General features: G+C 46.9%; 1 protein-coding gene across 5 annotated transcripts in view; it reads left to right on the forward strand.

Annotated features, from left to right (window-relative positions):
- Window positions 1–13,831, forward strand: part of HEMK1 (HemK methyltransferase family member 1) — a 63,463-nt gene that overhangs the window by 1,292 nt on the left and 48,340 nt on the right. For 4 of the 5 annotated variants that reach the window (XM_038408774.2, XM_043518502.1, XM_043518505.1 and 1 more), the window contains exons 2-4: window positions 937–1,444; window positions 1,985–2,076; window positions 3,137–3,230. In XM_038408774.2, coding sequence (XP_038264702.1) covers window positions 1,193–1,444; window positions 1,985–2,076; window positions 3,137–3,230 — 438 coding nt within the window. In that variant the 5' untranslated portion in view covers window positions 937–1,192. The remainder of the gene's footprint in view (window positions 1–936; window positions 1,445–1,984; window positions 2,077–3,136; window positions 3,231–13,831) is intronic. The other variant, XM_043518503.1, reaches the window with a different exon arrangement.

Raw genomic sequence — 13,831 nt, forward strand, 5'->3', positions numbered from 1 at the left:
GACTGGAAATAGAACGAGGGTGGCAGGATACAGAGATGGTGCATTGAGGAGAATAGAACCAAGGCAGCAGGACACGCCGTCCAATGCAGCCACCTCAGGTGCATTGTGGGACAAAAGGTCCCAGGCCAAGAAGTGGTGGCTGTTTAGCCATAGCTGTGTACTGGCTTCTCCCAGACCAAATGTGTTGACTGGCCCATCCTTAGAAGGTCAGGCCTGCAAAGCTGAGCAGTGTTGCTATGATATGGACTCCAGAGGCAGCACTCTCCAGGTGATAGACTAATGTGCCCCCAGTTAGATTTCATGAGTCATTGCGTTTGTGGAATCATTTTACACTTTGCAAGCAGGTTTTGGTACTGAGGAGAGGTGTCAAAGCCTGGAGTCTGTTTATCCACAGCACAAGCAACAGCATGCCATGGTCCATATAGGCTGCTCCAGCAATGTGCTTCAACCCTGCAAGGACTACCTATAGGAGTGACAGGGGAGCCTGGATTCTGCATCTGTTCGCTGCCTTTTCTGTAATGCCAGCAAGAGGGTGGGGAGCACATTGAGCCAGTTATGGCAGTGGTTTGGTGTGTGGACAGGGCAGGGGGCTGAGACTATGGACTCATTTCACATAGGGGTCACCCTTTACACTGTAACTCTCAGTTGCTACTGTCCAAGGCGAAACGGAGCTGGTGACTGAGAGGCAAAAAGCCCCATTCCCAGTGTCCTGCCCCTACTAGTTCCCTGCTGTTTAATCTCAACCCTTTAAACGTAGATGCGTTTTGTGATAGCATAAATGAATGATTGTGTTTTCCTGTGGACAGTGAGTGCCTTTCTGGCTGGGAGTGGGGAAAGCACCCTGCTCTCTGGTGGATGGATTCCCTTTGACTCACTAGCCCATAAGCCACATGTGCGCTCTCTCTCTCTCTCTCTCTCTCTCTCTCTCTCTCTCAGCAGAGGAAGATGTCCTGAGCTGGTGCCTTGATGTGAGGAAATGCTCACAGGATGCCTTTCACAATGCCTGTGGGCATGAGAAGACTCCCGCAGTGGCCGAGTGTCTGGTGGGCGTTTAGCAGCCATGATGTGGGAGTGTCAGGTGGTGAGGAGACCATGTCCCCGGCTTGCTGAGGCTTGAGATTGACTAAGTCTGGTGAAGGTGGCCTGGGAAGGAAGGACACACGTGGCATCTTGGAAAGTGGCATCTGACGAGATGAGGCTCCTCAGCAGCCCATTGCGCCGGATGCTGTTGGGCCTCCTGAATCTCTGTGAAGGAGATGGAGGGAGTCCTGCCAAATGCTGTATCCTAAACCCCCACCGCCTGCTTCGGAGGCAGAATTTTGGTGCTAAAGTGACAGCCACTGAGCTGGTCAGCTACTGGCGAGGTGTGTTTGAGGCGAACGGGATCCCTGAAGCACAGGAATCCAGCGAATATATCGTTTCCTACGTCCTGGGAGCAAAGACAGTTAAGTGGTGCAGAAAGGATTATGGTTGTGTGGTCACAGCACTCCTGATTCGTCAACAGACTTGGTGATCTTGATTAGATTGTTTAATCTCTCTGTGCCTGTGTTTCCGTAGCTATGAAATTGGGAAACTGACACTTCCCTGTCTCATAGGAGGATGGGGGTGAGGCTAAATTCATTAATGTTTGTAAAGCATTTTGCCCTCCTCTAATGATTTCTATACAGGGATCTGCCAGAGTTAGCACTGGTTATAGCATGGGAAACAGGCACCCAGATTGTGCCCGGACCTGTGGCTATGTGGCCTTGAATTTGGCCCACTTTCCTGAACCCCAGAATTTAGCAGGTAAATGCAGAGGAACTGTTTGAGTCAGTCACTTCTAAGTCTCTATGTAGATTCTGCTAATGATTTGGGATCTCAAAGAGTCTGGGGTGTTATTTATTGGTGAATGTTCCAATACCCTTTAAAGGTGCTGTTCGGGGACAGGAGAAGGAGTTGAGCAAGCTGCACAGTTGGACAGGTATTAAAGCGATTTCCTCTTCAGTTTCACAGCTTGGGTGCTGGCAGCTTGTCCACCCCGCTCACATTGGAGCAGCGGCAGCAGATCCAGAAGCTGAGTACGAAGCGGCTACAAAGGTAGGAACGTCCCCTTTTAAGATCATCCCAGCATCTTTTCCTTCCAGTGGAAAGGAAGTAGTATGGAGGAAACAAACAGAGCGAGGAGGGTTGTGTTCCCATTCAATGGGATAGAGCAGACGCTAGCACTGTGTCGTTGTTGAATGACCAGGGAGTGGCGGTAGTAGGAGTCTGCCATTGGAGCAAGGAGGCTGCATTGGGTGGAACTTTACAAAAGAGGCCAGGCCCAGCTGAATGTTGGCTCTGAGTCCGTTAGAGAAACTATCAGTAGTGCCTTGTGCTTCCACTCTCCTGTTAGTTTCCGCTGGCTACGGTCCTCTTCTCGGCTCCCTGACCTCAACTGTTGTGCAGTGTTGCTGTGCAGTGTTAAATAGCTGTCATGTTCCACCCCAGAGAAGGCAGATCCATCCTCTGCGGAATTTTCCTGATATTGGGGTCTCCCTGGCTGTTGTAGAGTTGGCAAACCCAGTATTCCCCTCCCTCCCACCCCAGGATCTCTCAGTACAGGGGTGAATTTGGCCGATGTCTACAAGTCACCTGGAATTGGAGATGGTGGGGCAGTCTGTGAGGAGAGGAAATGCTTAGGGACTTGGATCGTTGAGAAAACTGAGACCTCCAGAAGGCATCTGGAGTGAGCCTAGAGGAGATATGGAAAAAAATGTAACCCTTTGGATACTGCAGACATACATCCTCCCAATTATCCATGTGACTGGTGGTTATGGAACATGCTTGTCCTGCAGTGAGGGTTAGCAATGCGATGCATGACAGAGGAGTCTGTTGGGGATTCTAGAAGAGGCATCATGTGTCAGCAGTGGATGCTGGGCTTCATGTATTATCCCCTCACTGCCCATGTGCTTATGGATCATCTTGTTAGACCCCTTCAGTTCCACATCCAAGGATCTTTAGCAGTGCCAGGTATTGCCCTCCATCTCCTGAAGTAAAGTTGCTGGCAATGACAGTGCCCATGGCTTGGAGGTTGATAAGAAGGTGATTGAGGGCTTGTCTGTAACAGGGCAGTCTAGTCCTAATATGATGTGTAACCCACCCCCTCCTGTTGCAGGATGCCTGTGCAGTACATCCTTGGTGAATGGGATTTCTGGGAACTGACCCTCAAGATGAAACCCCCAGTCTTCATTCCTCGGCCTGAGACAGAGGTAAGACCTTGGAAAGGAGGCGTTTAAGCTGCTCTTTCATGCACTGCATTGCTACAGATGTGCCCTGTACTTTATGAGAGTCTATAGGTGATGAGCTGCCCAGACCAACCATCTCACTCTTCCTTCGGGGTCGGGTGTGGGAGGAGGCAAAAAAAGAGATATGAAATTGTTGTAGGTGAACTTTGCTTCCTGGCCCATGCTGCTGGGGGAGAGGTTGTGTTTCTCCCAGTCCCACAGTAGGGTAGGTTTTGTTAGCGATTCTATTCACCTTGGCCAGTCACAAGGAAACCCAAAGTGGAAGTAGTTGGAGCGTTTTCCTTTTTTTCTGCTATGTAATGGGTTTCTCCATACCCTAAGGACATTGTTAATTGGCCTAATGTCTTGGTACTTTGATACCAGAATAAGAAGCCTGCAGCTATTCAGAGTTTATGTTAACAAAATCAGCCTGTGGTTGGAGGTAGCAATCACTCTTCTTGAAATCTCAGGATATTGGTAGTGGGTATTTGTGTCTTTGCTGGTCCAGATTGAGCCTGGGTCGGTAGGGGATGGAAGCTGGTCTCTTTGGGTAGCTTCTGCAGGACAGGTACTGAAGAAACAGGACTCAGATCACTGACTCATTCCCTAGGCCACCAAACAGGTCATTTCTGGCATGGGCTGGATTTGAACCAGTGTCCTAGACATGGTGGGGTCCATATCTCATCACCGACCCCTTGAGTCACCATGTGTTCCTCATCTACCTGGACTGATGAGAAAGTAAGGAAACTGGATGGCTAAGAGGATTGGCCATGGAGCTTTTCACCTCTAGGTCTCTGGCTCAAATCTGCTCCCAACTGGTTAGTAACTAAGTGCTTTTACCATTTGAGTACATCTTGGTGGCCATTATGAACTAAATTGGTGGGTCACTGCTCAGTTCCTCCTAGGCAGGTGCCCACGTCACAAAAATGACCGATACAATTAGCCCCCTTGCAGGCAGTCTCAGAGATGCCAAAGGCAGGATGAATCATGGAGACTGAAATATATCACCCATATAGGACAGATCTGCTACCTCAGGGGTGAGCCATATGGGGGGGGGGAGGAGAGGGAGAGACTGTGTGGAAAGCACCTAGATATACTGTACTTGATCTGTAGATAAAGAGAGGACCTCCAGTCCCAGGGTTTTTCATCCTGCTTCTTTCATTAACCAAAAATAAAATATTTGAGAAAAAAACATTTCTATTATTTGGTTAGGCAAGAGGATAGGGGCCCAATCCAGCTCTTCCTGAAGTCAATGGCAAAGCTCCCATTGATTTTAATGGGAGGAGGAGCAGGCCCTAGGTGAAGAATCCCATTACCCTCGCTTGTAGAGTGACTGTATGAATGTTCAGCGCTGGAGTCCCATTCAGGACTGTGGCATCAGCACAACTTCATTAGTTTCCTACTAATAAAGCCCTGGAAATCTGTGGCTATCCGCATCCATGAACCATATTTGCAGATTGTGGATGGATGCAGATACAGATTTTTTTTATCCATGCAGAGTTCTACCTACTAAGCAAGATTGCTTTCTCTAAATGTAGTGCTCACATCCAAGAGTGGAGACTGTCTGAGTTGTGTCTGATGCCTTGCTTTTGTCTTGCTGGTTATGGTTATCCAGTTTGGAGCAGGGGCCCTGAATTATTGTTTTCTTAAGTAGAAAGCTGCCCCTCAACAGCTACATCCAAAATCAACCGCCAAAAAGGACAGTTTCTAGCAGCTGTGTTGCATAGGTAGTCCTGTTCTTGTCAGCTTCAGAGAGCATTTCCAGCCTCTGACCCTCTTCTAATTCAGCGCTGCAATGTTGGCACAAATGCCAGAGGGAGCTTGTATGTTCTGGAAGTCAAACATTTGCTGATGACACTTCCTTAGGTGCTGGGCTCTAATTCTTTCCATGCAGCACCAGCCCCTCCAGTCCTTAAGGACCTATTGCCTACAGAGCAGGCCATGATTGCCAATGCAAGAGAGTATTGCTGGTTGTGCCCATGTGCTTGCATTGTTTGGTAAATGCATCTCCACTGGCCCAAATTACAATGCAGTGTGCTGGAACATACTGCATTTAAAGGTGTCCAGCGCAGGCAGGAACCCAGTGTGAAAAGCTAACTGAAGCCATGTCTACAAGGGAAAGTTTTACCAGTTAGACCACTATAACCCACTGTGTGGACACTCCTATTCCAGTATGAGTGGCTTTTTTTTTTTTGGTATAGCTTGAATCCCTTCACAAGTGACATAAATTAAACCTAAAGGAAGTCTCTGTAAACTGGAATAAGACTGCCCACATAGGAGTTGATCCTGGTATAACTACAGTGGTTCACACCTTAGGTCGGGGTGGGCAAACTTTTTGGCCCGAACCCACATCAGGGTTGCAAAACTGTATGGAGGGCCGGGTAGGGAAGGCTGAAGCCTGGTCCCCGCCCCCTCCCCCTGACTTCCCCCCTCAGAACCCCTCACCCATCCAACCTCCCCTGCTTCTTGCCCCCGACTGCTCCCCCTCCCCCCGCGGAACCTCCCACTCCTAACCACCCCTCCCGGGACCCCACCCCCTATCCAACCCCCCCTGCTCCCTGTCCCCTGACTGCCTCGACCCCTATCCACACTCCCGCCCCCTGACAGGCGCCCCCCCCGTGACTCCCATACCTATCCAACCTCCCCGTCCCCTGACCGCCCCACCCCAGAACCTCTGCCCCATCCAACCATCCCCTGTCCCCTGACTGCCCCCTTGAACCCCCTGCCCCTTATCCAGTGCCCCTGCTCCCCACCCCCTTATCATGCTGCTCAGAGCGGCAGGACAGGCAGCCGTGCCGCCTGGCCAGAGCCAGCCGCGCTCCCCGCACAGCGGCGTGGCTGCGGGGGAGGGGCCGGGGCTAGCCTCCCCGACCAGGAGCTCAAGGGCCTGGCAGGACAATCCCTTGGACTGGATGTGGCCCACGGGCCATAGTTTGCACACCTGTGCCTTGGGTTATAACAAAAAATCTTTTCCATGCAGACAAGGCCATAGACATCCTAGCCACAGTGCCTTTTAAACCAACAAAATGCAGCCACATTTCTACATTCCACCCAAGTGGATCCCAGCTGAAATTTCCTCAGGGTCACCCCCTCCTGCACATGGGTGCCAAACCCTTTGTTCACACAATCCAAGAGATTCAAAAGGCTTTAAATTTCCCCTTTGTTGAGGTTCCTGTGAGTGTTTCTTATGTCAGCGAATTCCTTTGCAGAGAGAAGTGGCATGTCTTGCCTCCCACTAATTTAGATCTAATTTGCCAAGCCTAACTGGAAGGAGGAAGCAATCAGGCAGGCACTTGTGAGAGGCCAGAGGCTGGCAGGCAGGTGGTCTGTGCTGCTGCTGAGTTTGGGAGGACAGAGGATTTGTCCTATGTATCATTTCATCTGGAAATATAAGAGGAAATAGCAAAGGATCTGATGAATGAGGGTGATAGGGAGGAGTAGTGGGAGGGTGCTGATGAGTAGGGGTTAGAGGGGAACCTACCCTGTGGCAGAATAAGTGTCTGTCATACTCAGAAAGCACAGCAGCAGCATATACCCCAGGCTGCTGCTGCTTCTCTTTTAGCTGTTGCTGTTTCTTGGCTTTCTGTTGTCTCACCATCATTTCTCTAATGTCATATGCTGGTCATCAGTGGCATGGCGAGAGATGATGAGGTATGCTGAGCTTCACTCTTGCTGCTGTGTAAGTCTGTGTATTGCTCAGGTCTGATTCTGTTGATCCTACATTAAATAATGGGAGCACCTGCTGCAGGCTCTGATGAAGCTGCTGTATTTTGAGCCAGCCAGTTCTGGTATCTGATGCAGAGAGATACGGGTGAAGATCTGTGTGTTCTTTGTCTGGTCTTAATCCCATCCTATTCTGTCACCATTCCCAGCCGTGCCCTCTAGTTTAATGTCAAGCTAACAAAAACATTGGGAACTCAGTTGTTTGTTGTCTCGAGAAGGTGTGGGGCAAGACCATTTACATCACAATCACAACAAACACGTGGCCCAGTTGACAGGCCATTGACACTGTGGGAGCACTCCTGGGCCAGCTTTGGGGGAGGATAGTTGGATAGGAAGTGGGTAGGGACAGGTCAAGATATTGAGCACCGTCCAGCTGGATGATGCTTTGTGCATGTACTCTTTCCAAGCACCACATACTGTGTATAATCTGTTGCACAAGTTGAGTGAGTGTCCAGCTCCTTTCACTCTGCTGCTTCAGACATTGAACTCTGTGTGGTGTGTTTCAGAGGTGAATGTTGCTTTGCATATGTTGCCAATGTAACTTTTCAGAAATTCCATTTTATTTTAAAAATGCAACAGGAAAATCTCTGATTTATTTTTTGAGCAAATAATATAGTCAGTACATTTGAGCTGTCTTCCTGCTTGTGATTTGTCTGCAAGCAGCTTGCAATGTTCTCATAGCAATTGGTGGTTAGAAATCATTCACCAGATAATGTCTGAATAATTCTTGGTCTGTAGATCATGCACAGGCAGCTCACTGCCAGTAATTGTTATCCCATATTTGAACTGGTTCATTCTGTTTGCATGCAAGTCATCTGGCATGTTTCTGTTCCCTGATTGGCTGAGTGTAACTCTTACTATTGAGACTCAGGTGCAGATACATTTACAAGTACAAAATGTGCTTCCTGTTGCTACTTGGTGAAACTTGGCTGCTTCCACGAATGTTCCTGCTTGTAAACATGGACACAAGCTAGGAGAAGAGGCTGTCTTTATTACACATTTGTAGAGTTCTTAGTACAATGGGGTCCTGGTTCTTGATTGGGCCGCAAGGTGCTACATTAATACAAAAAAGAATAAGGAAACAGACACGTAAGGGGTGTGAAACCAGCAGAATAATATTTGATTGTATGAGCAAATATATAAATGAAAAATAAACACCTTTTTCTAGTTTTCTTTTTCACCTGTTTGAAATTCATCACTTTCTATTCTATTCAAGTTCTTACACTGCACCCATCTCCATGGTGTGTAAACTCTCAACCCACATTTTTTTTGCATTCATTTCAGCTCATACGGTTTCACACCCTTTCTTGTATTTTACATTAGCATTTGGATTCCTTTGAAACCCATCATGATGAAGCTGAAATTCCATGTGAAACCAGAGTTCTTTTAAGCTCTAATTGGCTTTGGGTTCATGAGTGCTCGTTCAGTTCATTTCGTTGCCAGATTTCTTTAAGAAACCGATACTAAACTCTGTCTCAGAAAATTTCTGCCTATTCAAGGGCTGCCTAAGATGTCTGAGAATCAAAGTGAAAGACACAAGACACCAAAAACCTTTTGCAAGCAAGGTGGTTGGCTTTATTTCTGTATTTACACCCCAGATTTACCTGTATCAGCAGTTTGCATGAGTGGAGATTTTCTTGCCAAAGGTTGGCTTTTCTCTACTTCTGATGTATTGTTATGCATCTTATTTTTTGGATTGAAGTGGTGCCTAGTAGTCTCCAGCATGGACCAGGACCCCATTGTCCTAGGTGCTGTAGAAACACAAAAAGACAGTCCTTACCCCCAAAGAATTTACAGTCTAGATAGAGTATAGTTCCACAATGGGTCCTTGGTCTTTTGAGGAAACACCTTCCACAAATTCCCAGGCTAGATTGTGTGCTGTTCTTCTGCATAATTTACAGGTGTTTTAGCCTCTTATGGAATAGAGAAAAACAAAATAATGTGAAGGATGTCTCAAGCCAGAGGCAAACCATATATTATCTTACATGTGTAAGCACAGACTAAATTAAGCCTCCTCATAATTTCACGTATAGGAGTTTTTAATTTGATCCTATTATTTACCTCCTAGATTATTTTGACAGGTTTCAGAGTAACAGCCGTGTTAGTCTGTATTCGCAAAAAGAAAAGGAGTACTTGTGGCACCTTAGAGACTAACAAATTTATTTGAGCATAAGCTTTCGTGAGCTACATGCATCCGATGAAGTGAGGTGAGCTCACGAAAGCTTATGCTCAAATAAATTTGTTAGATTATTTTGGTAACACACATCTCACCTCTAGAGGGCACTCCAGGCTCAGATTTACTCCCCGCTCCCTAAGTTCATTTGACTTCCAGGAATTATTTTCCTGTAGCTGATGATTAACAGGGTTTCCCGTGTCTGTTTTCCTCCCTGACTGGTGAGGCTGTATTTTTTAGGTAAATTAAGGCTTGCTTTTAGAAGTAAACGTTGTCTCCCTCTAAATCCCTCTCCCCTGGAGATGGCTTTCCTGCCAGAGAGGAATAGTTGATTCTGCCAGAACCTTCTGAAACGCCTTCCTGTGGACTTGCTGAATGGAGAGCCACAGGAAGGGATAACTTCCAGTTATCCTTAGGAGGCTTTGCCCCCTAAGCCACAGAATGGTTAATTAGCGCTACCTCTGACCCTGCTCTTAGGCCTTGTCAGGGCCCACCGCCCCACTTGAGCCTTAGGGGATTCATCGTGACAACCTTTGACACCTCCACAGCCCTGTGGCTGGCTGGGATATCAGCACCATTTCAGAGCTGTAGGAGGCTTTTTAATCCCAGACAAGCCTGTCTTAGATTGGTTGTGGAGGCTAGATCATAGAAATAGATCACTGACCTCTAAAGAGGAAAGGAGGGAGTACAGGACTAAGAGGCACATTCAGCATGAGAGAGGTGTGTGTGTGTGTGTGTGTGCGCGTCTATGAATCGTAAACCCCATCTTCTGTGATGCATATTTCCGATACTCTATGTGCAAAGACAGGAAGAGGGATGGCTGGCTGGTTAGCATTGCTGTGGGGCAGAGTTAAGGGGTTTTTTTGGGGAACGTGCATCCTTAGTTGTGCATTTCTTAGGTTTCTGACTCCTTTTTTTGTTTATTTGTTGTTTTTGTTCTGGCAAGAGCAGGAGTATTGTGTTTTATTTATAACTCTGATGTTCTTGAATGGAAGTATGCACTAAAACCACTGCTGTCTACTTGCCCCCTTCAGCTAGGGGTGTGATTCCTAGATTGCAGAGAGATACTCATGTTAGCTCAAAAGAGTAGTGTAGCCACAGAAGCCTGGGGAATGGAATCATGATCCAGCTGCCCTGATTACGTACCCACAGGATTCAGGTGAGTTTGTACTCATGGTAACTAGCCTGTGCCACTGCTCACCGCTGCCCATGTTACTGTGACTACAGCCATCGAGCTAGTGTAAGTATAGCTATGCGAGCTGGGAATCATACCCCTACCTTCAAGTGTAGGCTTTGCCTGAGTGACATTTTGTTTGTGTTGAAATATGTTATAAAAGCATGTGATCAAAGTTGGACTCAATGAGGGCTTTCATGGATTATAACTGAACTTTTAGTTAACCTTAATTATGAACTTTTTAATTTCTTCAGAGCCATACAAAAGGGAGAAGAACAAGAAAGATCTGGACTCGTTAATCTGTGTATTTTAAATAGACAAATTGCAAGGTGCAGGATTTCTCCACTGTTTTATGTGTAGGCGGCATTATGTTCATCTGCTTGAGAAGCCAGTATTGATGCTGGATGGATCGAAACCTCAGTTTTTATTCCTCAGATTCTTTGTTAATGCCACAAACTTTTCAGCAAGTGCAGAAGGCCATGTAGTCTAGTGGTTAGAGCCAGGGACTGGGAGCCAGGAGACTTGAATTCTCTTCCCAGTTTTACCAGTGAGCTGCTGTGTGACCCATGGCAAATCACTTCCTGCCTTTGTGCCTCTGACTTCCCTGTGTGTGAGGTGGAGATGCCAATGCTTGCCCGTCTTTGGAAAGGGCTTTGGGATCCTTTGATAAAGGCAGGGGAGAGTGGAGAGTGCCAAAAGAAACTCAGAAATGTCAATTTTTAATTAAAAATCCCCAACCTTTCTTTGCAAACACAATTTGCTCCCCTCGGTGCTAGGCCGAGAGGAGACAGCTTTCATAGATACTAAGGTCAGAAGGGACCATTCTGATCATCTAGTCCGACCTCCTGCACAGCGCAGGCCACAGAATCTCACCCACCCACTCCTATGAAAAACCTCACCCATGTCTGAGCTATTGAAGTCCTTAAATCATGGTTCAAAGACTTCAAGGAGCAGAGAAGCCTCCCTCAAGTCAACCATGCCCCATGCTACAGAGGAAGGCGAAAAACCTCCAGGGCCTCTCCAATCTGCCCTGGAGGAAAATTCCTTCCCGACCCCAAATATGGCAATCGGCTAAACCCTGAGCATATGGGCAAGATTCACCAGCCAGATACCCAGGAAAGAATTTTCTATAGTAACTCAGATCCCATCCATCTAATATCCCATCTCAGGGGATTAGTCCTATTTACCCTGAATATTTAAAGATCAATTACTTACCAAAATCCCATTATCCCATCATACCATCTCCTCCATAAACTTATCGAGTAGAATCTTAAAACCAGATAGATCTTTTGCCCCCACTGCTTCCCTTGGAAGGCTATTCCAAAACTTCACTCCTCTGATTGTTAAAAACCTTCGTCTGATTTCAAGTCTAAACTTCCTGGTGGCCAGTTTATACCCATTTGTTCTTGTGTTCACATTGGTGCTGAGCTTAAATAATTCCTCTCCCTCTCCTGTATTTATCCCTCTGATATATTTATAGAGAGCAATCATATCTCCCCTCAACCTTCTTTTAGTTAGGCTAAACAAGCCCAGCTCCTTAAGTCTCCTTTCATAAGACAAGTTTTCCATTCCTCGGATCATCCTAGTAGCCCTTCTCTGTACCTGCTCCAGTTTGAATTCATCCTTTTTAAACATGGGAGACCAGAACTGCACACAGTATTCTAGGTGAGGTCTCACCAGTGCCTTGTATAACGGTACTAAAACCTCCTTATCCCTACTGGAAATGCCTCTCCTGACGCATCCCAAAACCGCATTAGCTTTTTTCACAGACATATCACATTGGCAGCTCATAGTCATCCTATGATCAACCAATACTCCAAGGTCCTTCTCCTCTTCCGTTACTTCTAATTGATACGTCCCCAACTTATAACTAAAATTCTTGTTATTAATCCCTAAATGCATAACCTTACACTTCTCACTATTAAATTTCATTCTATTACTATTACTCCAGTTTATAAGGTCATCCAGATCCTCCTGTATAATATCCCGATCCTTCTGCGAATTGGCAATACCTCCCAGCTTTGTATCATCTGCAAACTTTATTAGCACACTCCCACTTTTTGTGCCAAGGTCAGTAATAAAAAGATTAAATAAGATTGGTCCCAAAACCGATCCCTGAGGCACTCCACTGGTAACCTCCCTCCAACCTGACAGTTCGCCTTTCAGTAGGACCCGTTGCAGTCTCCCCTTTAACCAATTCCTTATCCACCTTTTGATGTTCATATTGATCCCCATCTTCTCCAATTGAACTAATAATTCCCCATGTGGCACGGTATCAAATGCCTTACTGAAATCTAGGTAAATTAGATCCACTGCATTTCCTTTATCTAAAAAATCTGTTACTTTTTCAAAAAAGGAAAAATAAAAAGGAAAGTCCCTTTCCTTTAGGGACACACATGGACCTGGATGTGCTTGGAATGGATTGACTTAATGCATGCTCTGGGTATCGCCTCTCCACCATACTAGTTGTTCCCTGTATCTCTCAGCCCTCATACCACACATGGACTCTTACTTTCCTGCCTTCCAAGCCTCTGCTCCTTTGGAATCCTGTTCTGTTTGAGATTGCGATCTCAGGTCCATGTTTTTCAGGTCCTTAGCTGAGAGGCAGTGTGATTTAGCAGTTAAAGCACAGGGTGGGAAGTCAGGACTAGAGCTGTGTGAAACTCCCGCAGAAAAGTAACTGGGGAGAGTTATTTAAATAAAGCCTGCAGATTAGCTTGGACAGAATCCATGACCTATTTGCTTTGTCCCTCACCAACGTTAGCCTAAATGGGGTTTTAAGAACACAGGATCCTGCCAGACAGGATCAGATCAGTGGTTCATGTTGTCTGGGATCCTGTCTTTGACAATGGCCAGTACCCGCAGCTTCAGAGGAAGCTGGCATTTTGTGAATGTTCAGGGGCAGCTACGAGGGGATGAAGATTAATGCTGGAGGCATCCATGTAGCTGCCTCCTGGTCTGTATAGGATCAAAGGCCCCCCTCAGTGGCCTTGTGTTGGGTTGCTGCCCCAAAAGCACTAGCATGGCTGCCTCAGAACCCCATTGGCATGGAGCTGTCTAGAGTCTGTGTGGGAGGCTTGTGAGGTGTGTCCCTTTCCCCACACTGCTGGCGAGGGGGTGAACTGGGATTGCTGTGAGCTGTGCTGCTATCTGAATATGGAGCTGGCCTGGAGGCCTTGTGTTTAAAAGGGGTCGGGGGGAATTTCTATGGCTTCCATATGCTCACGTTTCCTGCTTGGTCTCCGTGTGCCCTGTTGCAGATCGATTGGAAGCCAGTGGACAAACAGACAGGAAGGGGGCGATCAGATTAGGCTCTACAGGGAGGCCTGGATTCTGGAAAGTGCAGTTTCTGGGGGAAAAAAAACCACACGTAAAAGCATACCCAGAGACACACACTCTCGCTTCCTGGGAATTACGACAGGGGTGTACACCCAGCCTTCTGTATCCCTCACTGTGTCCCCCTGCTTCCCAACTCTAACCTGAGAGATTCGTAGGCAGAACACCACTTTTACCCTC

Source organism: Dermochelys coriacea, chromosome 7 (assembly GCF_009764565.3).
Source record: "Dermochelys coriacea isolate rDerCor1 chromosome 7, rDerCor1.pri.v4, whole genome shotgun sequence".
Taxonomy (NCBI): Eukaryota; Metazoa; Chordata; order Testudines; family Dermochelyidae; genus Dermochelys; species Dermochelys coriacea.